Genomic DNA, 26,747 nt, shown 5'->3' with positions numbered 1-26,747 from the left:
AATCTGCAATCACTTTCTAGTCAGAATGCCTTCTCTATTTAAGAAGTGCCCTCATGTGGAAGAAAAAAAGACAGTCGCAGACCCACCCAAGGTCTGTGTGTAGCATGCTTCACAGCCTTCACATCTTGGTACATAATCTGAAACTTGCCTAGAAATCCCTAAAATTACAAAGACCGGGAGGGTATAGGAATCAGGAAGATGGTCCAGGGCATGAGGGGAGTAAAAAAAGAAAAGGACTGAAGCTTCGACCCATGCACCTTCTGGAAGTAAGATGGCTCCTGAAAAGGACTCCCAAAGGACAGAAGGCAGAGTGGTAAAAAAATACCTTTGGCATCGCCACTTAACGTTGCTCAAAATAGATGTCAAAGTTAAGAGCGTCAAGGGTATTGGAGCCAATCTGCTTACGATCGAAGGTGGGGTCAATACATTTCTGCAATATTTATTTGTTCATGTATTTGTCTAGGGCAACTAATACCTGAAGGCGTCTAGGTGCTGACCTCCTTGTCTCCATCTGGCAATGAGTCATCAAAAGAGAGAAAACAAATTATTACATATTCGAGGACTGAAATAGCCAGGTCGTAGGCTTTTCCTGAAAGATATTAGGTCGGATGAGTTTTTCAGTGGAATTGATTCCACAGTCTGGTGGTTTTGTAAAGAAAAGCTTTTCCCTCCCCAGTTGGCCAGACGAGCCTTAGGTACCTCGACCAGCCGGAGGGATGCAGACCGCAGCATTCTTGAGGGAGTGTACCAACAGAAGTGGTCGATAAAATAAGCGGGACCTTGCTTGTGCAGCACTCTGAAGGCAATGCAAAGGGCCTTAAACTTGATTCTCTCGTCCACCGGGAGCCAGTGATGGGAATTTATGGCCACCGTTGCGGACGCATATTTTGGAAGTTTGAAAAGCAGGCAAGCAGCGTAATTCTGCAAGACCTCCAGTTTGGTAAGAAGGGTTTTGTTTAAATCAGTCCGGAGGCCATTGCAGTAGTCTAGCCTAGACAACACTAGAGCTGAGACTACTTTTTTCTGAAGGTCAGACGGTATAAAAGAGAGGATTTTTCCTAGGATTTTTAAGATGAACCATATGGATGATGTGATTGAATTCACATGATTAGAAAAAGAGAGTTGTGTCGATGAGAACTCTCAGGTTCCTGGCCTTGCCAACTGGCATGGGCAAAGGGCCAAATTCACTGGGCCACCTGTCGGAGGACCAATGGGAAACATCCCTGCCAAAAGAAAACCCTCCATTTTATTGGAGTTCAGTTTGAGGCAGATTTCAGCCATCCTCTTACTCGCTTGTCTCATACCGGCATAAAGGTTGTGGATGGTGCTTCAAGGGTCCTCTGAGATGGACACTATAATCTGCGTGTCATCGGGTTATGCCACCATAGTGAAACCGAAGGATTTGATAAGCCTGGCCAGGGGAGCTACATACAGGTTAAAAAGGGTTGGGCGGAGGGAGGAGCCCTGTGGAACCCCGCAAGGAAGAGTAAAGCTCTGCGACCTTGCACCATCCATTTATACAAATAATTCACGGTTGGAGAGGAAGGATTTGAGCAATTGTAGGTCGGTGCCAGCAATGCCTATTTCTTGAAGGCGACTTAAAAGGAGACCATGGTGCATCGTATCGAACGCTGCCGATAGATCAAGAAAGATCAGTGCCGCCATGTCTCCTTTGTCTACTGTGCACCTAATTTGCTCTGTGGCCGTGATTCATGCAAGCTCCATACTATGGCCGCCACGAAAGCCGTAATGAAAGGGGTCCAGGATATTATTTTCATTGATAAACCTAGTAAGGTCTTGATTCAAATACTTATCGAGGACCTTTGCTGGCAGTGGTAGACACGCACTAGAGACCAAAGACATTGGTGGCCTATGAATGGGATGTTGTTGCTGCCAAAGGCACATCGATCAGAGCAAACGGAATCAATTCACATTTACAAAGACTCCATTGCTATCAAAAAGACAACAACAAACCGATTTGTCTCATTCACCTTCTCCATTGACGTCTAGAAAATCTAGATATCTCCCTTGTGTGAGAAAGTGTCCTCTTTCTGCATGGTTACCCCCACTCTTTGCTGAACAGCTGACGTGCTTTGACTGAGTGTGCCTTGGGCTCCTGCCAATCAGGTCCCCAGGGCCTGTGTTCTTTCCCTAAAACTGCATTGAAAAGAAAACCCAATTGGCATCTCTGGCCACAGGTCAGCCCCTGGTAAATGTTACTACAGGTACCCAGGGCACTGTGACCAGGGAAGACCTCTAAGGGCTGCAGCACTTATTGTGCCACCCTTGGAGGCCCTGTACCATTATACTCACACACTGCCTTTGTAGGCTGCGTTTTTTGGTGCCGAAAAAAGTGAAGAGTTGACATGGCACACATCCCTGTGAGCCCTGCCTACAACCAACTGCCCTGACATAGACAGTCCCCCTCTAGCTGGGTGCACTATACCAGTGGTGAGGGTACAGGTGTATGAGCCCTGTACCACTACAGTGTCTAAGCCCATTCTTAGACATTGTAAGCGCAGTGCTACCATTAAGAGTATATGATGCTGGGATTCTGTCATTACAATCTCCACAGCCCCATAATGGCACACTGAAAACTGAGAAGTTTGGTGTCAAACTTTTCAGCACAATAAACCCACACTGATGCCAGTGTGGGATTTAATGACAAATGCACACTGATAGCATCTTAGAGATGCCCCTTGAAAAACTACCTACCTTTAGTGTCCAGGCTGAGTGGTTGTTTTCAGCTGCCACCACCAGACATGTTTTTGAACCCCTGATTTGAGAGCCTGCTGCTTTCGGGGCAGCCTGAAACAATGCACATCTTGGGACGAGGTGCCAAACCTCCTCCCCCAGGATGGTCAGGGTCCCCCAAGGGGTCGCTTCAATCAATCAATCGGGGGTTTATAAGGCGTGTTACTCACCTGTGAGGGTCTCAAGGCGCTGGGGGGAGGGGAGCGCTGCCCTGGTTTTGTCAAAGCCAGGTCTTGAGGTTCTTTCTGAAGGTGTCCAGGTTATAGGAGAATCTGATGTTAACTGGGAGCTCATTCCAGGTCTAAGCTGCGACATAGGAGAAGGCTCTTCTGCCTGCTCTGTTTCTGAGAATGCGGGGGGTGGTTCTCTTCCAGGGCGAAATCAGTGGAGCAGAGGTTCCTTTTGGGTACGTGGAAAGAGACTTTCTCGTTGTTATTTGGGTCTGATGTTGTGGAGGGATTTGTTGGCATGGGTGAGTAGTTTGAAGGTTACTCTCTTCTCACCGGGGAGCCAGTTGAGGTCTCGTAGGTGTTGGGTCATGTGTGTTTGCCGTGCGGTCCCGAGGATAAGTCTGGCTGCAGAGTCCTGGATGGTTTGGAGCTTGTGTAGGAGAGTTCTGTCGATTCTGATGTAGAGGAGTTTGCCTTAGTCCAGTCTGCTAGTTATGAGTGTGTGGGTGACAGTCTTTTGGCTTTTGGCGAGGTATCCATTTGAAGGTCTTGCGGAGGATGCGGAGGATGCGGAGGCAGTTGAAACTGGTGGATGTGACGGAGTTGATCTGGTGGGTCATGGTGAGGGAGGAGTTGAGGATGATGCCGAGGTTTTTTGCGTGGTCTGTCAGGGTGGGTGGGTTCCCGAGGGCGGGGAGCCACCAGGTGTCGCAGGCGGAGGTGGAGGGTCTAAGGATGAGGACCTCAGTCTTGTCGGAGTTGAGCTTAAGGCAGCTATTTTTCATCCAGGCTGCAACGTCCTTCATTTCTTCCTGGAAGCAGAGTCTGGTGTCTTGGGCTTCTACATGAGGGAAAGATGAGCTGGGTATCATTGGCATATGTTAATATTCTGAGCCCATGCTGTCTGACGATGGCAGAGAGGAGGCCACTTAGATGTTGAATAACGTGGGACTACGGAGTCAGTTATACTTTCAGTTATGGAGGAACTGCGGAGAGGTGCGGACATCAGCCAGGTTTTGGTGCTCCTGGATTTGTCGGCCGCCTTTGACACGGTCGACCATAATATTTTGGTCAACCGTGTCGGGGAGGCTGGCATCCGGGGTACCGCTCTGGACTGGGTTTGCTCCTTTTTGTCCAACCGCCATCAGGAGGTCCGGCTCTCCGTTTACCGCTGACAGGGTAGGCCTAACATGTGGAGTCCCGCAGGGTTCCTCCTTATCCCCTCTTCTTTTTAATTTATACCTGACCCCCCTTATTCGGTCTCTACGAGGCAATCATGTCACCGCGTTCAATTACGCGGATGACATCCAGTTGATCTTCAATATTGATGGCTCGGCGGAGTCCATCCTTAATTTCCAATCCACCCTCTGTCACATCAGCGACTGGATGGGGGTTAATCACCTTAAACTCAACCCCGACAAGACAGAACTGGTGCTTGTCGGGGGAGTTGCCAACCCATGGAAATCTATTTTTTGGCCCGTGAGCTTAGGTCTTCCACCCTAGTCCAGTTGACTCAGCAAAAAGTCTGGGAGTCATCATCAGTAATGATCTCACGATGAAGCCCCAGATCAATGCTGTAGTCTCGTCTAGCTTCTTCCAGCTCCGTAAAATTCGGAAGATCGCCCGTTTTCTGACCACTGAGGCCCTTACCCTGGTTCTATTAGCTTTAGTCATTTCGAGGATTGACTATGCCAATTCTCTATATGCAGGCATCCTGTCCTGTTTACTGAAGAGGCTGCAGCTTGTTCAGAACCAGGCTGCACGCCTTATCCACCATCAACCTAGGCACCAACATGTTAGTCCTCTGTTAAAATCCCTTCATTGGCTCCCCGTGGCCGAGCGGTGTAAATTCAAGCAAGGCTGTACCATCTTTAAGTCTCTCGCCGGTGTGAGCCCCTTTTTTATTTCCTCACTACTACACCCTTATGTTCCCTCTCTCAATCTACGTCTTCCCACCTGGCCCTACTCAAGGTCCCGGTTTTTAAACGCAAGAAACATGGAGGATTAAGATTCTCATTTCTTGCTCCTTCCTTTTGGAATTCACTCCCTCCAAGCATTAGAGCTGCCTCTCCCTACGCACGTTTTAGGTCCCTTCTCAAGACTCACTTGTTCTGTAATGCTTACCACTAATGCCTTTGTCTTGCGGACTGTCTTCTCTCTGCTGCTCGAGCGCAAAGAAACCGCTAGGTGTTAGTTGCGCTTTAGAAGTAATTTTTACATTACATTTTACATTGCATAAATGATGATCCTTGGGGTACTCCGCAGATCATCTCTGTGGGCTCTGAGCGGAAGGGAGGGAGTCTGATCCTCTGAGTTTTGCTGGAGAGAAAGGATTAGACCCAGTTGAGGGCTGTTCCTCGTAGCCCAGCGTTGTGAAGGCTGGTTGTGAGAGTGCTGCCGAGAGGTCTAGTAGGATGAGGGCTGCGGTGTGGCCCTGGTCAAGTAGCATGCGGATGTCATCAGTGGCGGCGAGGAGGGCTGTCTAAGTGCTGTGGTTGCTGCGGAATCCGAACTGGGAGGCGTCTAGAATGGAGTTCTCTTTGATGAAGACGGTCAGCTGAGCGTTTACGAGCCTCTCCGTGACCTTGGCCGTGAAGGGGAGGAGCGAGATGGGCCGGTCGTTTTTCAGGTCCGTCAGGTTGGCTGTGGGTTTCTTGAGGAGGGGTTTGACCTCCGCCTGCTTCCAGTCATCTGGGAAGAAGCCGGATTTGAAGGAGACTTTGATGGTCCTTCCTACTTCGGGTGCAATGGTGGCGGCACTGTGGTAGATGTGCGGTGGCCAGGGATCCTTGGGGGCTCCTGAGTGGGTGTTCTTCATGATCGCTGTGGTCTGTTCAACGGTGGCAGGATGCCAAGTTGTGGCTCGTTGTCAGTGGAGGGGAGGGTGATGGAGTCCGACGTCTGTTCGCTCAAGTTGTCGTAGAGGGTCTTGACTTTCAGATGGAAGTAGGAGCTGAGCTTGTTGCAGAGTTCCTGGGACGGTGTGACATCCGTGGCTTCGCTGGGGAGTTTGAGTTGCTGTACGATGTTGCAAAGTTCTTTAGCGTTGGTTGCATTGGTGTGGATTTTGTTCTTGATTAAGGTTCTCTTGGTGACTCTGTGTTGGTGGTATTCCCTCCGGGTGCTCCGGTAGTTGTTCAGGTCTTCCGTGGTTTTCCGGTTCTGCCAGGTTTTCTCGAGGTGTCTACAGGAGCGCCTGGCTTTTTGGAGTTCTGTGGTGAACCAGGCAGCCTTCAGGGGGTGTTTTTTTGACGGGGTGGTGAAGGGGTGCAAGCTTATAGGTGCAGCTGGAGAGCCAGCGGTGGAGTTCATTGGCTGTGGAGTTGGCGTTGGTCATGGCGCAGGGGGGTCTAGGAGGAGGGTGGTGTTGGGGTGTTCCTCTGTGATATTGCTCCAGTTCCTTTGTGGCGGGCGAGGGCGGGTTTGGGTGCGGTTGTGGTGTTGAAGGTGAAGTGTACTCAGTGGTGGTCCTTCCAGAGGGGCTGCGTGGTGTGGATAAAGTGGATGTTTGTCCCTCCTGCTTCAGTCCAAGGTTGGAGAGGTTGTCAAGGATGGAGTCGGGGTAGCTGTGATTGGTGAGGTGGAAGTTCAGGCCTCCGAGTAGGATGTAGTCCTTAGAGGTGATGGCTTGGGGTGCGACGCGGTCGGCAATTGTGGTTGCGTACTGGGTGTGAGGTCCAGGGGAGTATGTCGGCGAGGGTGCCGAGTAGTGTGGTCCTGGGGCTGGTCTGGATCTGGACGTGGAGGTGTTCTGTGTTGGAGTGGGGGTCGCTTGTGCTGGCGGAGGAAGGTCTTGTGTGCGATGGCGAGTCCTCCTCCTGGGCGGTGGGGGAGGTCCTTTCTCTGGAACTTGTATCCGTCGGAATTGGCGGTCGCGATGTCAGGGCCGGAGGTGGTGTTGGTCTAGGTTTCAGTGAAGAAGGCGACGTTGGGCGAGAGGGTGTTGATCAGGTCCCAGATCTCTACGGCATGTCTGTATAAGGAGCGTACATTGAGGAGGATGCATGTCAGGGCTTCGGTGGTGCCGGCTTCCGGTGAGACTTAGGCTGTCGAAGGGGCGCTGTTGGTGGTGAAGGATCGTCAGCAGTGTCTGCAGGAGAACTGTCCATGGGTGGTAATTGGTGAGGATGTTTGGCAGTCGTGTCTTTCGGAGATCCAGGGTCCCTGGGCGCTGGCCACAGATGGGCTTGCCTTAGGCGCTCAGCGACGCACCCCTGCACGCTTCTGCTACGCGACCGCACAGCGGTCGCCTTTAAGAAGGGGAGGTGGGAGAGACGATCAGCTGGGAGGCAGGAATCGGGCAGAAACAGGGGGGAGGGCAGGAGGGAGGGGGAGCAGGAGAAGGACGAATGGGCAGAGAGATGAAAAATAAAAATACAATGCTACAAATAAAGTACAGTATAGTTAGCAACAACAATGCCAGAAAAGTGAAAATACAATGCCACAAATACAGTACAGTAAAACTGCCAGAATACAACAATACAAATTACCAGGTGACTCGCAGTTATGAGCAAGAAGGCAGGAGGCAGTGAGAAACGACACAGGCCTACAGCGGCCGGGAACACCTCCCAGGAGGGGTCGGAGGGCTCAGCGGCAGGGAAGGTAGACTGGAGCTGTTGGGGAGAGAGCAGGCCAGGGACCGATGGTCAGTGGGCTTGCTGCCTTTGTGAACTTCCCCCTGCAGCAGCTGGTCCCCACTGGTTTTGACCTCTACTTTTGGGCAGGAGAACTGGTGGGAAAAACAAGTGAGGAAGAAAGGTGTGCTCACCTCTGCCAACTCCATTCCTCAGGTGGGGGAGGCGAGATGAAGCACAACTCTCGGTCCAAGCCATCTTGCAGATTGGAGGACACAGCCAACCATGGTGTCTTGATTTGCCTTTCAGATAATACAGAATCTCCCACACAGTGCCTACTGACTTGGCCTCAGCCTGTCCCCACCTTGAACACGCAGAAGCAAAACCCCGGTGTGTCCTGCAGCCAGCAGCCTCAAGAACCCCAAGGACCTGCCCTGCCTTCAAAAGAAGAAAGTCTCCCATGAACACTGGGTTTGTTCACCAACAGACTCCACCTCAATAGGATCCACAATTCTGCACCCGACGCCCACGGCCCAAGTTCAAGTGGCCCAACACCAATACGGGAGCTTCCCCGCGATCCTGACCCCAGATCCGGTGACCCCTGACCTGCCTCAAGCCTCCAGCGGACCCCTGCAGCCTTAAACCAGAAGGTAGCCTAAACAGACATCAGGAGCTGGTAAGAAAATATGACGCTAAAAGGCACCCTTTCACCCAACGCCCCACGGCCTTGGGTGGCCTAACCGACAGTGCCTAACCAACCCCCAGCATCCCAACTTACCTCTCCAAGATGTGGTAGCACCCAGAAGACCTTCGTCCCTGAGTCTGCAGTGTGTTTGCAAACCGGAGACTCCCCATTGAAAGCTACAGGGCTGCTGATGCCAAAAGAGCACTCTGCACCCGGCCGCACCAATGCCGCTGAGTGTGCACCATTTGTGCTGGCTCAAACCCCCATTTGCCCTGAGCTTAAGTCCAGGAGCTTTGCTCCCACAACCCAGTGAACTGCTAGTCAGCAGCCACCAACCGGAGGCCCCATGTCCTCCATTGGATAATATTGGGCCTCTGAGCTCTGCACCCAGCCGCCCTAGTGCCGCTGATTGTGTAACAAGAGTGCATCCTTGACCCTGGGGGGACCGCTGAGTCTAGCCCCAGAATACCAACTCCCACAACAAAGTACTTACCTGTTAACCGATAATACTATTTTCCTCCATGGGATAGCATTGAGTGTTTTTCTATAAAAAGTTTCTAAGTATGGAGTTGGAAAATCTATGAAAACCTTTAAAACTGTAACTGAATAACAAAAACGTTTTTACTAACCTGTTTAACAGGAAATGTCTCAGTGCAGTATTCAGGTATTACTGCACTGTGTAAGAAAGGTAATCTGTAAAGTAATCTACTTGACATCCGACTAAAAAGCCTATACAAAGTATATGTACAGTATATCAAAAGCATTTCATTACCAGTAACTCAACTGTAATCGAATCAAAGTGCATATATACAATTAGAATTCAAACTGATGACAAACTGCATTACTACTGTAAAGTATTCATTGCTTCCATGTGCCAGGCTTGCTTGGTTCTAGAAAATAAAATAACTAAAAGAATATTTTTATACAAAACCAATTGGTCTGAAGTTCAGTCTTGAGTGTGTGATATCATTTAATCATTTAGTGTGTTCAACAAATGCTTAACACTACCCTCGACCACACTGCCACAAATAGAGAGTAAGGTGCTGTCTCCTTTTACCTCTGCCTACCTTTGGGGTTCCACTGGACTTTGTGCACTCTATACCTCGCTTTGGTATAGTATATACAGATCCAGCTTCCTACACCACTCTATCAGTGTACATAGCAATGTCTGTGAAGGCTTAATCTGCGATCTCTATAGACTCATCCAGAGCTCTACATTCTCCAATGATTTAATAATGTCCAAACGTCATAGAAAAAGAAACTGAAACAAAAAGCATTTTCAAGACCTCCTTAGCCTTTAACAATGCTGTGGATCCACATCCTTTGCAGTTTGAGACCTATCATTCCATTTGAGGACCCTTTGCTAGAAACTTTGTACCAACAACATCACCAAGCAACAGTCAAGTGGCTTGATTGCATTTGTCGCCTTGTCCATTGGCTTTATATCCAGTGGTCAATATCTTGTGCAATTTGTTTAGCGAAATGCACCGTTCACAGCACAGAGTCTGCCCTCATTGTGGCTACTGACTGTATCCGTGCGCAGGTTGATCAGGGCATGGCAGCAGTTTGGATAATGCTCGACCTATCAGCGGCATTCGACACTGTCTCCGTGGCGTGTATGGCTCAGCGCTTGGTGCAAGTGGGAACTGCTGGGAATGCCTTGCAGCTTCTCCATTCATTAATGTCAAATGGGGCCCATATCATCAGCTGTGGAGGCCTTAGAGCCAAGTCCTTTAGTCTATCTTGTGGGGTGCCCCAGGGCTCATCTTTGAGCCCCACTCTTTTCAATCTTTGTGTCTCCCTTGGCCGATTTGGTGCGGTCCTTCGGTTTTCAGGTGCTATCCCATGTGGACGACACGCAAATTATCGTCTCCATCTCGAATGGCCTACAATCCGTATCTGAGAGGTTCAGTCAGTGTTTGTCCAGCATTATTTGCTGGACGAAGGACAATTCATTGAAGTTTAACGCAGACAAGATTGAAGTCCTGGTATTTGGCATGGAGAATTCCAGCTGGTCAAACTCCTGGTGGCCGGCAGTCTGTGGTCCTCTCCACGGTTAGTACTTGTTTTTATATTTTGAGAAAAGTTTTGCCTCTTATTCTGTCCCAACTGCACCAGCCCATCACCGCTCTGGTCACCTCTTGGCTGGATTATTGCAATGCTCTATACCTGAACATCAATGCGGTCTCCCTTAATAAGCTTTTAGGTGGTACAGAATGCATCAGCGCGGCTGATTCTTAAAATTCCCAAGCATCAGTCAGCCAGGAATCGGATTCTCTCCCTGCACTGGCTCCCCTTCAGGAAGCATATCTGCTTTAATGCTCTGAGTATGGTATTCAAGGCCATGCATAGTAAGGGTACGCTATGTTTGAAATCTTTTTTAATGGTACATCCCAGGGAGGCGCCTGAGATCCTCCTCTCAGACACAACTTGTGATTTCCAGTTTTCGCAGGACCAGATGGGGTGGCGGCTCCTTCTCTGTAGTAGCTGCCAAGCTATGGAATTCTCTACCCATCTTTCTCTCCAACGCAAACTCTTATCTGGCTTTTAAAAAACATCGGAAAGCCTGGCTTTTCTCATCTTTGGCTTTTGCAGGTGCACTTCTTTCCTTTCTCCTCTTGTGTTTGCTATAACGCATTGACACCATCTGGTATTGGTACGCTTTAATAAATAATGTTCTATTCTATAGCCCTGCATTACGCTAAGACTCCTTTTCATTTTGTTTTCTGTATATTCTTGATAGCAAACATCTATATGTAAAGCGCTCTGTTGCCTTTCAGCTAGATTTGTGTTAAATGCCACATTCAAAGGTAAAAAGAAAGATGGATGACTAACTGATGTCCCATTGCAGAGGTGTCCATCTTAGGTTCATAAAATTTGGTAGGGATCCAGCCCTCCTGCAGTAAATAGGGAAAGTAAATGATGCTTACTCGTAAGTCAGAATTTCCAAGTACAGAACCAATATAGAAAGGTGTGTGGTAACCTGTAAAGCAACAACCGTTCAACTACATTTCCCAGAATGGCTCTGTAGCATAAAGCATCCGCAATATCTGTAGCATAGTCTTTCTCTAATTATGTCAAGAACCCAAAGTGTTTGCCTGATGGTTCGCCTCTTTGGTGCAATATTATTGGAAAGCCAGTGATCATGCCTAGAGCCCATCAATATGGACTTCAATCCCATAGAGTGGGAGCAATTTTCTGTACAAAATTATCTGTAATATACTGCACTTTTAAATTGTTAATATAGTCTGTGGCAACACCCCTCCCACTCTTGGGGCTATTGTAGTTGAGTCTTTTCATTGACTGACAAGAGGGTGCAGAGGTCGACCATCTAAACTGTTCAGAATCAGATGAATTGTTTGCCAAAAAGGCCAAACGAAATGAGAATGTTAGCAATATGGAAATTTCACAGGACTTTTATGAATAATTCTAGTTGATGTACGTCACAAAAACAATCTTGTCTTTATTAGAAATAATTTACTCTTCTCAAGGCCTACTGTTGGACACTGCCTCACCCCAACCAGAAAGTGCCAGTTCTAAGTCCGGCAAAACCTACCACTCCTGTCAGGGTTAGGTGATTACAGTCACTGTACAACCTGTGCTCACCCTTGTGTAGCTTGGCACTGAGCAGTCAGGCTCATCACAGAGGCAATGTATAAAGCCTTAGCACAGCATTTTCACACAATAAATACACTGAGCGTCACAAAAGAGACTTCACATGAGGTGAATGTAAATAAAGGTTGTACTCAACACACACATTAACACAACACGAAGATCATATAATTCTGGGCATAAATCACACTTGGAAATATTACCAGCAGTACTAGGCCAACAGTGTTGAGAAGACATCAGTATATTGCAAATCCTATTTTACCCCAGCAACCTTATGTGGTGTGATACGTTGTCAGAACTGGGCCCACTCTGGCAAATAACATGAGGAATAGGAAAATAAACAATTGATAGTAATTCTATTACCTTTTAAAATGCAGAAAAACAGACATGCACAAATTATTGTTTATATACAATCTCAAAATTAAAAATCTTGAATGAATAAAAACTTTGTTGAAAAAGCAGATTTGTAAGTTGCACTATCATTACTGCTGAACTTACTTTTTTGGCCTTAGGACAGGACTTTGCATTTTACCACTGCTAACCAGTGCTAAAGTGCTTGTACTCACTTCCTTTAACATGGTTACATTTGTTTACACTTGATTGGCATGTTTAATTTACTTACAAATCCCCTGTAGAGTGGTATCCATTATACACAGGACCTTCAAATTCAATGCTACTAGTGGACCTTCAGCACATATTGTGCCACCCACTTAAGTAGCCCCTTAAAACATGTCTCAGGCCTGCCATTGCAGCCTGTGTGCAGTTTTAAACTGCCAATTCGACTCTGCAATATAACCCCATTGCCAATCCTTAAACTCCCCTTTTATTGAATGTACATCACATCTAAGGTAGACTGTAGGTAGTCCATAGAGCAGGGTGCATTGTAATTAAAAGACTGGACATATACTTTTAACTTTAACACATCCTGGTTTCACTACTGTGAGGGATACCTGGCTGTGCTGACTGTTGATTGGGAACCAATAAGCATTTCATGTTTGGTATCTATGAAATTGTAATAAAAAAATCCTCTAATGGTGAAGTCTGATTTTAAATTACAATTTTGAAAATGCCACTTTTATAAGGTGTGCTTAAATGAGCCATCTGCAGGTAGAAAGGAGGGAGCACAGAGCTGGGCACAGCCCCACTTGTAACTGAATTGGCTGCGCTTTGCCTTCACATAAAGGGTCTGTCACCTCCACACTTACTTTGCGGCCAACTTGGAGCCAGAGCAGGGGAGTCGGGAAATTCTAAAGAGAAACCTCTAGAAACCTGTCCCAACTTCAAAAAAGGCACCAGTTATAAAAAAGAAATAGGGCCCTCAGACCCACTCTTCAGTTCACTTTCTGTGCCTGTGGATGAACTCTTCAAAAGACTGCCTGCTGCGGTGGCCTGCTGTGTATTCCAGACTGCTTTGATGCACATGGAAGAATGGATGTGGTGCTTGGAGCATGCCTTTAACCCTCAGAGGTCATACCTGTTGTTCCAGCTCTGAATCTTCTCCTGAACCCAGGACTACCAGAGTGAATTTAAGCATTAGTTAGCAGGCCTCCTGTACAGAACTTCGGGATATAAAAGTCTCCCAGCATCTTGAACCTGCACTTTGACCCGACGTTAGAGCCCTGAACCCGGAAGTGGTGTCCCTCCAGTCCTGGACACTTGGATGTGGTGCAATATGTGCCCGGATAAGCAAAATCCAAAACTTCAGACTTTTTTTTGCTAAAAACTGCTCTGAGAGCAGGGGGAAGACCAGGACCAACCTATTAGTCTATCTGCCCAAATTGCATCGCTGGTTGGCCTGACTTTGCTTCTGCTCTTCTCTGCAGCAGAAAATCAATTTCAGCAGTCCTTTGCCAAAAGGGTATCTGACCTCCTGAAACTGTCTTCTTCTACAGCCTCCTGCAACGTCACACAGGAGATTTTTGACTTCCAAAAAGTAATTAAGTCTGAACTTAGAACTCTTCACCACGACTTCGTCCAGCAGCTTTATAATCACGAAGCTCCTTCCTCTGACACCTCCTGCACGCTTACTCAGCTGAACCTTTACCGTCTCATAACATTTTTCTTAAATTCTTTCAAGTCGGATGGTAAGCACTGAGATAGCTCAATACACGTCTTGCGTATGCACTCTGTTGCGGTGGACCATATTTTTTTTACTTTGAACCAAACTCGCACGCTCAGATACCTACAGTTGGTGCTTTAATCTTGTAGGCAATACAAGTGTTATAATATGGGCAGAGAGTGGTAGGGGATTCCAGTGCATACCCCAATACTGCATGCCTCGCAGAACGAGCTGTGCATGCGTGACCGAAAAAAAGGGCCAGGCAGGTAATGCTTCACACCTCTAGCTTTTAAAATGCGCTGGAACTCATTGACCATAATTTATCTTTAGCATAAATTCAGCATTATGCAGTATATAATGACTATTTATGTACAGCTTTGCATCCCTTCATTCTGAAATTATTTATAGTTTCTTTAACCTTGCGAAAACAATCACCGCTTGTTTCCTTAGTGGAACAAACCACACTTTTCAGCAGCTCGGCTATAGCTGTCCATTAATTATTAAAAGGGGTTGCTACTATCGCTTCAGGTCTTTGACACTTGGAGTATGTTAACTTTATCTGGTTCTTGCCTGCGCAGGTGTTCCATGTGAGTCACTTGATGAGCTAGGTTGGAATCTTCACACTTGGTTCTTTGCAATGCACAGTCTTGTTTAATTACTATCATGTCACATCATTGTGACCATGAAGAAACCAGTAGCTGGACAAATCTAACAACTAGACTTTGAGGTAGTTCCTCTTGTTAGGGTTTTTTTTCCGCTGGGGCACCTAGGATGTTCGACAAACTCTGTGGCCAGCTGCTAAACAAAGAGTGGGGTAATGGTGTACACCCATGCAGCGGCACACCGCTTCAGATGAAATGTTCCTAGTTAAACAGCACCTTAGCATTATTGGCACGTGCCTTTAAGGACGTCATGAAGAGTGGAAACAAGCAGTGGTACCAGGCCATAGCGGGAGCATGCTCCAGTTTTCATAGGCGATACATGAGGGAAAAGACTCCAGAAGACTTTGAGGGATTGAGAAACAAAACTGTGCCATGAAAGTGCAAGTGTGTTTAACTTCCCACAGGCTGTGTTCCTGATTTGTAGCTATCGGCCTCTGAAAGCATGAATAGATGTAATATGTGATGTCATAAGCAGTGCATTGCAGGGTGAAAATTATAGTTCGTTCAGGGAGAATTTCTATGGTTTTGTACAAGTGAAATCTGAGCCTAACTATAACTACAACGTCCCTGTGACCTTTGTTTTTTTCAGTAAATGTCTACGTTTTTTTAATTGTATTTCCTAACTGTACCTGTAAACTGAGAGTGGGTGTGTGAGTGGCTGTATAGGTGTGTAAGTGGCTGCATAGGTTAGTGTGTGAGTCTGAGTGGCACTGTGGGTCTGAGTGGCTGTGAGTCTGTGATTGGGTGTGTGAGTGCCTGTATGGATCTGTGTGTGAGGGCGTGTGTGGGTCTGAGAATGGTGCAATTGGTCTGTGAGTGGTTGTGTTTCTCTGTGAGGGGGTGTGGTTGTATGGGTCTGTAAGTGGTTTTGTAAGTGGGTGAGTGAGTACCTGTGTGGGTCTGTGAGTGGTTGTGCGAGTGGCTTAATGGGTCTGTGAGTGGGTGTGTGCGTGCCTGTGTGGGTCTGTGACTGGGTTCGTGAGTGGTGCTGCGGGTATGTAAGTGGCTGTGTGGGTGGGTGTGTGAGTGGCTGTATGGGTCGGTGACTGGGTCTGTGAGTGGCTGTATGGGTCTGTAAGTGGGTGTATGAGTGGGTCTTTGGGTCTGTGAGTGTGTGTGTAGGGGAGCTGAGTGGGTGTGTAGGTGCCTGTGTGGGTCCGTGACTGGGTTTGTGACTCAGCGGTCACCATGAGACAAAAAGAAAGAAACCACTTGTGGCAGACACTACAGATCAGTTTGTGCCCATTAGATCAATGAAATTTGTAAGTGCTTCCTGTTGAGGTTTAATTTCTGTGACATGCACACCTGGTCCAGACTGAAACCTCATTTCTTTCCTGAAAATGTCTACCCAACTAGAGTAATTTCATACTTGTTGGATAAATGTCCCATGCATATTCTGTTCTACGGCTGCGTGAAGGATTATGGAGTAATGTTCCCAGTGACCTTGAGTACATGGTCTTTTCGGCAATATGATTGGTTCTAGAGCGTCTTCATCCATAAATCTGTTATAATGTGAATCCTCGTCCTGAGGAGATGACGAGAATATAAAGAGGTGAATCACCACCAAACAGTGGCACTTCCTCTTGACTAAATTAGGTAAGTGCTTCTTTCGATCTCGACCCGAAGACCCCCATGCTCCTTCACCAGACCTATTTGGGCCCCAGGGACCCCATCCCCTAGGGGCCTGGCCACAATTGAATATGGAAGAGGGGCCGTGTGGCTCCCCACCCAGAGCTGATTTTGACCTCTGGAATCTCATCCCCCGGGCCTGGCCTTGTTATGCTGGGTGCCTTGGAGCCCAGTCAGTGCACCCAGTCTGCACTGTTCGGGACCGCAGGAGGAGAATGAATGACCTCACAATCCTGCTGGCTCCCCTTCTCCAGCGATAGCAGGCATTGCTTCCATGCACAGGGAGCTGCTAAACATTCAGCTCCCTCTGTGTGGTAGCAATCCTTTTGTCAGTTTCCCTGTCCGCATGACAGCGCTCCAGGAAATTGTGGAAAACTCCTCTCCCAGCAAGCAGGAGCAGTTTGACAGCTCCGCGCTTGCTGGGAGCAGAGTTAGTGTTTGCTCTGACTTGGAGGGAGCTGTAGTCGAAGCAAACAGTAATTTCCTGGGGGTGGGCACCCCAGGACATAGAGAGTCCGCCCTGGTGAGTGGCAGTCCCCAGGGCCACTCGCCACGGCCCCCTTTAAAAAAAAAAATAATAATTTGTTCCAAGGAGAGCCTTGGGGGCCAACAACTCCTCCATTTACCTCCAGTAAGTCCCACACACTGCCGATTGCTGATAGGTCTTGAAAGGCCACACCCCTTTTCTTCACCACTCTGCAAATGCACCTAATGGTGCTTTACTGGTTGGGAAATGAAGTCCACTTGGCTGCTGATGATCCTTGGGGGCCAACAAGTCCTCATATTACCTCTAGTAAGTCCCACACAGTGGGATGCTAAAAAGTATTTGGAGCCCATGCTCCCTTTTCCCGCAACTCTGCAAACGCGCCTCTTGGTGCACTACTGGTTGAGGGATGAGGCTTGCTTTACTCCGGAGTGTGCTTGTGGGCCAACGACTCCTTATGTTACCTCCAGTAAGTCCCACATAGCTGGATTGCTATGTGGTTGTCAAAGGCCACGCCCCCTTTCTCCACCACTCTGCAAGCGCACCTCCTGGTGCACTACTCCACTTTGGTCCTGACACCCTCAGCAGTTGAGTCGAATTCATTCCACAACCAGTAGTGCACTTGGAGGTGCATTTAAAGAGTGGTAGAGAAAGGGGCGGGCCTCCAAAGACCTCTCAGCAATCCCGCTATCTGGGACTTAGTGGAGGTAACATAAGGGGTTCCAGGCCCCCAAGGACCCTCGGTATCCAAGGGGACTTCATCCTGCGTTTGCAGAGTAATGGAGAAAGGGGAAAGGGCCTCTGTCAATTTGCCTATCCAACATATATTCTATTTTTTTTTTACAGGAGGAGGGCCGCTTAGTCCCCATCCCACGGGGCCATGCTTTTTTAAAAATAGGGATGAGGTGCACCCCCCCACCGGGCCGATTTTGGCCCCATGGACACCAAAGCCCCGACCTATTTTTTTTTTTTAATTAAAGACAATAAGCGGTGGGGGGGATCATGTGCCCCTCCCCCTTTCCGGGCCAATTTCGGCCCCGGGGACCCCATGCAATCATCTGAATTCATCAAATCATTGCTGCCTTGTCTACAAACCAGGAAGCGCTCAGCTGTATGGGAAAGGCCCCGCGTCAAAGTGGGTGTGCCTTCTTATATAAATATAAGAATGTACATGAATATAGGTATCTGAATTCATATTTTCTAATTTCATTCTACAATAGTCTATCACTTTTTTTAAGACATTTCACTTCATATTTAAAAGCTGTTGCTGAGCTTGTTTAGTTTTTGCTGTTGCTGATGGATGGCTAGATCTTTTTTTTCGGCATGTCAAAATATTACAATGTAATTCTGATTGTAAATATAGTTTTATAAAAATTAAAAGCTGAAAAGCGGAGAGTTGCAACGTACAATCAAATTTCACTTGAGCGTTTTAGCACTATTTTTCTCATTTTACCATCGAAAAAAGAAAGCAGAGTTGTTCCTTAAATGTTCTGTTTCTCTTTTATTTATTTCCTCAGGAGCAGCTCCAAATGCTCTACGGCAGCCATATCTTTGGCTGACCATTATAATTACAGTTGCAGTTTGTCTATTTCCAGTTGTGGCAGGGCGCTTCCTGATAAAGACAATCTGGCCTTCTGAAGGCGACAAAGTAAGTTGAAACACAAACTATCTTTAATCCACAAGAGTGCATTTTGAATTGGAACCTTACAGTTGAATGACATGTTATGCATCATCCTGCCTACTTGTTGCTAGACTAAGGAAAGCATCTGGTTTATATGGTTGAAGTATTGCACAGTATTATAGCAATTAGTAAGCGTGACAAGGTCTCAAAGCAATTTAATGGTGATTAGGTAACCGAGGAGCCCTTTAGATAAGCATGATAGCAAGTGACAGGCTCTGTGGACAGATGATAGAGAGAGCATATAAATAGGGACTCAAAATTCAAAGTAAATTACAAGCAGTGAGATGAGTGAGTGGAAGAGGAGCAGGGAAAACTAAAGCAATACAAAATGGAGTGACTCTGTGCAAAGCAACTGATTAAATGCAAATCAGACCAGGGGAGTGAGAGAGTAGGGAATTTGAGGAAAGAGAATGGGAAAGTCATATATACAATATATCACAGTAATAGGGAAAACCTAGCTTTAAAAAAATTGGATGATTATTCGGGTTGGGTGACTACCACCTCTGGAAACAATCACAACCATTCTGAGGGTGACTCCTTAGAGCCCCTGAATTAAACTGAGCTCAGCCCCCTGGTAGCTATGGCTCTGAGCAGACGGGTTTAACGTAGTGCAGTGTGCAAAGTAATTATGGAGTAGCAAAACGGTTATAAAGTCAGAATGCAAAACAACAAAAATAAATCCCAACACAAATTCGAAAAATAGGATAATATTTAATAAACACAGTGGCAGCAAACTGGCAAACAAGGGGAACTGGAGTTATGATTTTTTTAATGTGGGGGAAATTAGCAACAAAGAAGCACTAAGTGCCAAGAGGAGTCTATGGTTACTGTAGACTGGGACCCAGGTGCAATTTGAGGCTGACCTCTATGTATCCTGGTCAAAGATATTACCTTATGAGTGAGTCTTTTAAGCCTAAATCCACCACAGGAGTATACTTCTAACGCCCCACAGGACCTGTGTGGAGGCACTTGGAGACTTGCAAGGTGTCAGGCAGAGGCTAACAGCAGGGTCCAGTCCAGGACGAGTTGCCACTGGTCTGCTGGGTACTTCCAGGAAAAGGCCTCTTGTTGTCTGCTGTGTCCCTGTAGCTTGAACAGGTCAGCCTTATGACCATTGGAAATCACTTCTTTGTCCTTGGTAAAAGATGGAGTAGGTCCAGTCCTTCAGGGCTCCCCTCAGGTAACAGAATGTTCTGAAGAGGGAGCTAGTAGGTAGGAACTATTCCTAGGCATGCCCTAAACAACGAGGTAAAAGTCCCCGGGCCTACCCCACCCACTTTGGGCATTTTCAAGGTGGTGAAAATCTTCAGCTACTAATCATGGGCTCTGAGGGCTGCAGGTGTGTTGGGAGTGTGCTATAGAAATCCTAGTGTCCTCCCACATCTAGGACTAAAAGTCAGTTTGAGGTATCCACTCTACCCACGATAACCCTAGAGAAATAAATCTGGTAGGGCAAAAGCAGAGCCCTTCAGAAACAAGACACCGGATCCACCACAATGGTTGTGACATCCTGTACTCTTTCCTTTTCGATTGTGACCCCGGGAGTTAAATATGAACCCAGCAGACCTGTCAAGCAGGATTTGACATGTAAGCAGGATTTGACACGCAAGCAGGATTTTACACCACCTACAGCTTCCCTCCCTGGCATATTCTGTGGGGTTTAGAGAAGTCATCTCTGCCAAAACAGGTCCGCCTTCTGTTAGCATTGAGTGAAATGCTTCTCAAAAGCAAATTACTGGCTGTGAGAAGCTATAGAGCCAATGCAAATTAGCAGCTCGAAACTTCAGGCAGGGAAAAGCATATTTTACTTAAATATTTATGAAAAATTGTTCTGCACCATTGAATTGGATTGTAATTATTAAAAATCTGAGATAACGTATTAGTATTTGAATGTGTACTCTGGTTTTCAACATAAGACAGCGAGGCCTCATTCAACAGTCAAAATGTCTTTTGGGATATAGTCACAGTAAGGACATGCTAACATTAATTTGCTACATGTCCTACACTTAAATACCATGCCTGCTACCTTGTGAACTACAAGGCCTGCATAGGGTGATTTATTTGTATTTAAAAACAAGGTTTTGACCAGTCAAAAGTTTTTTGTTTTTTTGACAGGCTGAATTGTAGTTTTTACACTGCTGCATTCAGGCTTCATTGATATACCTCAGGCTATGTTTGCACTGCCACTGTAGTGGATGGCGCAATAGGTGCAGCAGTCCATCAGAGTACATACTAATTCTGGATACACCTTGTACGATATACTAGGGACTTATAGGTAAGTTAAATATGACAATTACACCATGTTTAAAAGGGGGGGGGGCGCCCACAAGCACTTTACTACTGATTAGTAGTGGTTAAAATGCACTAAAGCCAGGAAACATACATGGTTGAACAAAAGATGAATAATCCAGGGGGACTACCTAGAAAAGGCTGGATTCCTACATGAATCCTAACGATGAACAGTTGCAGGCAGGTGTGGTGCTGCTCAGAGATTCAGCAAAAACGTTATATAGAGCTCTTAGGGTCACTTCTCATAGACTATGATCCACTTTCTCTAAGGTAACCTATTCACCATTTCTTAAAGAAATTGCACAAGACACAATATTAAGGAAGTCTCTTGTTGTGTACCTAAATATGCTCATTAAGAGCTAAATAGCAGCTAACTCTGCTTCCCTCGATTGATGCATTAAGCTCTTTGCAGTGGTGTAACGCAGGCCTCTGCAGCTCCTGTGGGGTAAAGGGGCCCCAACCCTTCAAGGTGGCCCTCTTCAGTCCATGGTCAATGCATATCTTTGAGACTTGGGTGGTGCCCTCACCACAGTCTGCGGGGGATGAGGGGGGGGGGGGGGCATCATTTTCTGTTACACCACAGGCTCTTTGGTTTGTGTGATCGGTCTGTGTTCCTCTAGTATTCTGGTTATCGCTTCTTGGTTTATTTTATCTTTCTACACAGAGATCTATATATGGTATACCTATGGTAACACATCAAAATAACTTAACAGTGAGGTGAGGGCATGCCTGGACTACACTAAATGTGTAAGCGGAGTCCTTGTTGGGCACATCTCTCTTGAGTTGCCTTTGTCCGTAGATCATGTAAGGAAAGACTCACTCGATCTACAATATGATTGCAATAAGTAGAACAGATTTATTTATTTCCAATTTTATTGAGGGTGCTACACCTTTTTAATGGCCTTTGAGCACTGCACAAAAAATCTGCCGGGGCAAAGCACGTGGAAAACATTGTTACAAGAAAATGCAGATAGAGACCGGGTACCTAGAGTAAATTAACAGTATAAACAAGTGCTTGTTAAGAATACTCTGATTAGAGCCAAGGAGGATCAATTGTTGTTACTTGACAATATATACAGAGCGTTAACGATATAAACATAATGTACCATAGCTTATGTAGGACTGCAGGAATAGTAGACTCCAATTTTTAAATGGTCACAACATGTTAAATAATGAAGTTCAAAGAAGAAACTGAACAGTGGAGGACATTCAATATATTTTTTTCAAAATGGAGCAAAATAGATTATGTAGAAAGAGAAAGATCTATTATCAGTACTGCTCCTGCGATCTGTCCGTTAAGTTTGAAGAGCGTGGTGGTGGTGGTGGAGTAGGTATGAACTCTATCCTTTCCTATATCTCAGCCGTTTATTCCAGTTTTCTATTTCATTTGAACCCACATTTGTCTGCGTCTGTCACCTGTAAGTGAGAGGGGCCATGTATCTTTACACAAATCTGAAATGGTTAGCAGAGAAACACTGCATGCGATTTTAAATTGTGGTGTTCATTTAAATGCCAGTGTAGCAGTGTGCTGGGCGTCAGTTCCACCTGTGAAAAAAAAATCTCCTTTTAAAATTTCTGACTCTGTTTTAGCAGTTTAAAAACGACATGCCTATTTCCCTGTTCCTCCTTTTATCCAAGGATAGGATCTCATCTGGAACACGGGACTTGGGAACTTCTATCCTTGCACTCAAGATCTTGTGCTGTCACAACACCTTTTTGAGTAAACCTAAAACCCTTCCCATTTGCGCAAGCGACTATTTGCTCTATTTAATGTTGTATATGTTACTTCGCGGGCACTGGTAGATTACCTTTTCTTAAACTGTCTTAAGATAGTATTCTGAGCTTCTAGAACGAGTTAATTTCATTTAATTTATTTTGGATGGTGCAAGGATTATGATGCTCTGGCGAATGGCTACTCAAACTAGCAAACTACCACGGGTAACAAAGTTTTCCCCAGTGTAACATGCACACATTATGCAGGCCCGTGTCCTTAAATTTGTATCAGCTCTTCTTTAAAAAAATGTAAAGAGAAATTCATTCCAATCCAATGTAAGAGTAAAACTTGACTAAGTTCAAATTGATAGACTTTAGTGTTTCTTTCAACGTAATTCTTGAGAAAGCACCAAATACAAAGGATTCTGAAGATGCCCTATAATTACGACACAGAACCCTTTCAGAAAGAAAACATTTAGATATACGACTCTGAAATGAAAGTAGAAAAATAATTCTTAAAGAAACAAACATTTAAGTCTTTCATTCTGAATTGAAAGAATTTTGAGTACGTTTTATATTTATATCAAATGAATAAAAGAAGTGAAGTCTGTAGATCCACATACTATGCGCATGACAGCAACGTGTGAAATCTTTAACACCTTCTGCATATTATTAGCATGGTAAATGACTTGCCTTTTGGATTCTTCAATGTTCAGCTTGTATGCTGTTGTTGGTAATCAGAATTAGGCCGATGTTGTATCTAGACAGAGCACCCTTCAATCTTATTTCTTTGCAACAAATATGATGTGAATTGATTAAGATGGCTACACTGTAAATGATAACATTTCCTACGTCTTGGCTGAGGTTAGATTTTTTCTTTGCACTTTCTTTTTGAGAGAGGACTGTAAACTCGAACTGTGCAACCTGTCAGTATTTAAGCCAGCCCGGTAGTGCACTATCCCGCCTCCCGTTTTCAGCGACTATGGCTGAGTTCTATCCATCCTATTTCATGCTTTCCTTATGTACTTTTTCTCTTTTCGAGTTCAGATACTGCTGTCCAGCTAGGCTATTACAATAATATATAAGGCAATACAGTAGTAGAATTTAGTGTAGAGATTCAAAATCAGAGGAATACTTTGTATCAGATTTAGATTTTATGGTATGTATTAAAGTATCTAGGGCTTACTGACCATTATGTAATTGTTTTTAGATTCAAAGGGCCCGTAAGGAATATAAGCCTGAAGAAGTTGAGTGGAAACCGAAGGAAACAGTTTTGCGGAGGGGGAACGCAGCTCGCCGTTCTGCTTATGCTTTTTCACATCAACGTGGATATGGTGATCTCATTGCTTCAGGACGCAACATCCCCAAGAAACGAGCCACGTTGGATGCAGTTTTGGGCACGAGTGCTGCAGAAATAATGCAGTCTTCTAAGAGCACAAGTTGATTTAACAGCTTCCATCCCGCTTTATTTTATTGTTCGGATTGCACAAGCAAAAATATATATATTTTTTATGGAGGAGTTTTTTTCTCAGGATTTTTAATGAAAAAAAATGTTGAAGTTTTGAAGGCATCACAATTCTTCTAACACGATCACTTGGTGGACACTATGGAACAATAATAATGCCAAGAATGGGGGTTTTAAAGTTTATAGGTTTGAGGTAAAGTTTAATTGTACTGGAAGTTTTCTGGTATTTCTGGCAGTTAATCTTGGTGGTAACAGCTTTCATCAAACTAAAAGAAAAGGTAAAAAATGGTATAATAGGGACAAAGGGAATACCAATCTTTGAGTCTAGGACACCATAATCAACTAACTTTTAAGCCACTTAGTCCAAGTAAATAATGTAATGGAAGAGATTCTGGTTTCAGTATTTATTAACCACCTTTGTGCACCCCAGCACAATATTTAAATCTGTTTTAAAAACCTCCGATGTGTTTTCATTATCACCTATTTATAGCAGAAGAATATTTTCATTCAAGTATGTTTCTGTACCTTTTTGGGTCTTCCATGGTAACACAATGGTCTAAATGGCTTTGTACCCCTGCCATATTACCTTGAATTCTATAGATTCCTTTTAAATTGTTGTTTGTATTTGTTTCTCCTTTTCTCGTCTTGTAAAGAAACCGTTCGTCAGCATGGAAGCTGCATTTAAATCCAGGTGCATAGGGCACCAAACCATTTTCAAGAATAACACCAGTTCAGCTTGCATTTAAGCTTCAAACCTACATGCAACATAGTTGCCTGTTACAGAAGGGCTGATCTAAAGAGTAATATTTGTTAGTGGTGATAGGTCACCTTGTGTTACTGTAGGTCTACTATGGAGTATTTACATTATCTTCTGGAGTCCACACAACTAAATGTACTCATGTAAAATTAAGATTGCATATTACTTTGTGATACTTTGATGCAACCCTGGAAAATGTACAAGGAAAATAGACATGTGAAACGTAGTATATCAAAATGAATACGTTGTTACCTTATTTTTTAAGTAGCGTATTCATATTTGTTTTATTCAGAGGTTAAGGTACGTTTTTTTTATGGTTTGCTCTCTTCTCCAGCTACTCACAGGCTAATGCTGAAACCTATGCAAACAGAATACAATGGAAAATCGAACTTTTTAACAGCCAACGAATAACCTCCTTTGCTCTCTAGAGTATGTCTAGTCTACAGTATGCGGGGATAACATTTCTTCAGTTTGCAGAGAAAAATGGGCTTCAGATGGCTTAAAATCACGACATTTACCAATGCAATCTCTGCACCTTTCCTTCCTTTTTCACCATGCCACTAAGTTTAGGGATGCTTTAAAACGAGGTTTTCCTAAGGGGGTAAAAAGTCCACATTTTGACTGTGAAATTGTTACTTGTCCTTGGCTACTAAAATGCACGTGCCTATGCACAGTTTTTTAAAGCACCTTATTGGAATGAGTTAGTAACATTTTCGTTTGTATATGGTTGTTTTGTCATCGAACCAAGGAATGGCTGTGTTTCTTCTCTACAGCAGGTGCACTCGATTCCCTTAAACCAACATTCCGTGCAGTACACTTTCCATCGCTGAAAGTGATCAATCCAATTACAAAATGAAATGGGAACAAGTGCAGAGTGAACCCTAGATTGTTTTCCAAATGTTAATGACCTGAGATTATGAGAGGTTAGATGTACATACAGACTTGGGAATAGATTCATAGTGATTTTTTCCTCGGTGATAAAATAGTTAATACTACTTACTAAATGTAATAAACACTTTGGTAAAACACTGTGTATCACTAAAAGATGTTCTTTCCTGGTTTAAAAGGTATGATTTTCTCGAACTGACACCTAGTTTACCTATCGAGCAGTAACACTTTTACCCTTAAATTCAACCTACAGTTATGATTTACTTTCCTAATATGTATTAATTTGAAAAAAGCTGCATAGTTATTGACTACATCAAAATTGTGCAAAATAATCCAACAAGATTATACAGTGTGATTAGGATTACCATTGTATCTGTACATCGACGAGATCCGTCTGCTCTCTGCATGCTTTTTTGAGTAAAAATAGTGAGATGGATGGCCTACTGCATGGTTACCGGAAGCAGCGGTTGCTGATACTAGAGTACTTCCGGGGCAAACTCCAGTTTACCAATCCTTACCAATGAATGGGTCCAGTTGCTAGCATACGGGATTGCACATATGGTTAATTTGCATAGAGGCAATTATTATGGATTCCAGTTACATATCGTAATTACTTGTTGGTGTCAAGTGTTGTAGAAATCATTCTGTCAATATCTAGCCAGAAACCTGCCCTTATTTCACCTGGTTAAATATAATACAGTGACGATAAATAGAAGTTTGGCAGTTGGCTCAAGCAGAAACCGTTAGTAACTGGAGTTTATACCAGGGCTGTCCACTCCATGAGATTATATTTTAGCTAAACACAACCACAGAAAGATCCACATGTTGAGCTATTTTTGATAACTGTTGGTTAATCTTAACATGCAAAGTTGTAAATTGTATTTTGTAATAATAAAGTTAAAGTTGCCATATGCTGACACCGACACATGGTGGCAGCACTGCCCTATTATATGATGGTTGAATTTCTGCAACCTCCAGAGTTCAGTATTTTTCTGAATCTGCTCTTGAAAGTCAGCTTTACAAATTAATAAAACATTTCTATTTAAACTGTTGTTGTTTAACATGTTATTACCCTTTGGATAATGAATGGCGTATCTGTATCAGGAGTGACATCAATGAGAGGATCATTGTACAGAAATAATCCAAATACTTGAGTGTTTTAGAAAGGGACACCAAATCAACTCCTACGTTATGTGACAATATACTGACTGAATTCGTATAGGTGTGTTTGGGTATGCATGTTTTTTTTTTAATGTACGTGTATGTAGGCTTTTTGATCATCAGATTAAAGTATCTCAGTTTTCTGTTTTGCCTCAGTACTGATA

The 26,747-nt window shown here is 44.8% G+C and overlaps 1 protein-coding gene across 1 annotated transcript in view; it reads left to right on the top strand.

Moving 5' to 3' along the window:
* The window catches only part of ATP8B1 (ATPase phospholipid transporting 8B1), a 496,708-nt gene extending 470,239 nt beyond the window's left edge, over positions 1 to 26,469 (top strand). Inside the window, exons 27-28 of the mRNA XM_086960445.1 lie at positions 18,147 to 18,277; positions 23,523 to 26,469. Coding sequence (XP_086816571.1) covers positions 18,147 to 18,277; positions 23,523 to 23,756 — 365 coding nt within the window. The 3' untranslated portion in view covers positions 23,757 to 26,469. The remainder of the gene's footprint in view (positions 1 to 18,146; positions 18,278 to 23,522) is intronic.
* Positions 26,470 to 26,747: the final 278 nt, after the last annotated feature.

Source organism: Lissotriton vulgaris, chromosome 3_1 (genome assembly GCF_964263255.1).
Source record: "Lissotriton vulgaris chromosome 3_1, aLisVul1.2, whole genome shotgun sequence".
In the NCBI taxonomy this organism is placed as follows: Eukaryota; Metazoa; Chordata; class Amphibia; order Caudata; family Salamandridae; genus Lissotriton; species Lissotriton vulgaris.
The sequence above is the reverse complement of the archived record's forward strand: the minus strand, read 5'-3'. Positions and strand labels throughout refer to the sequence as shown.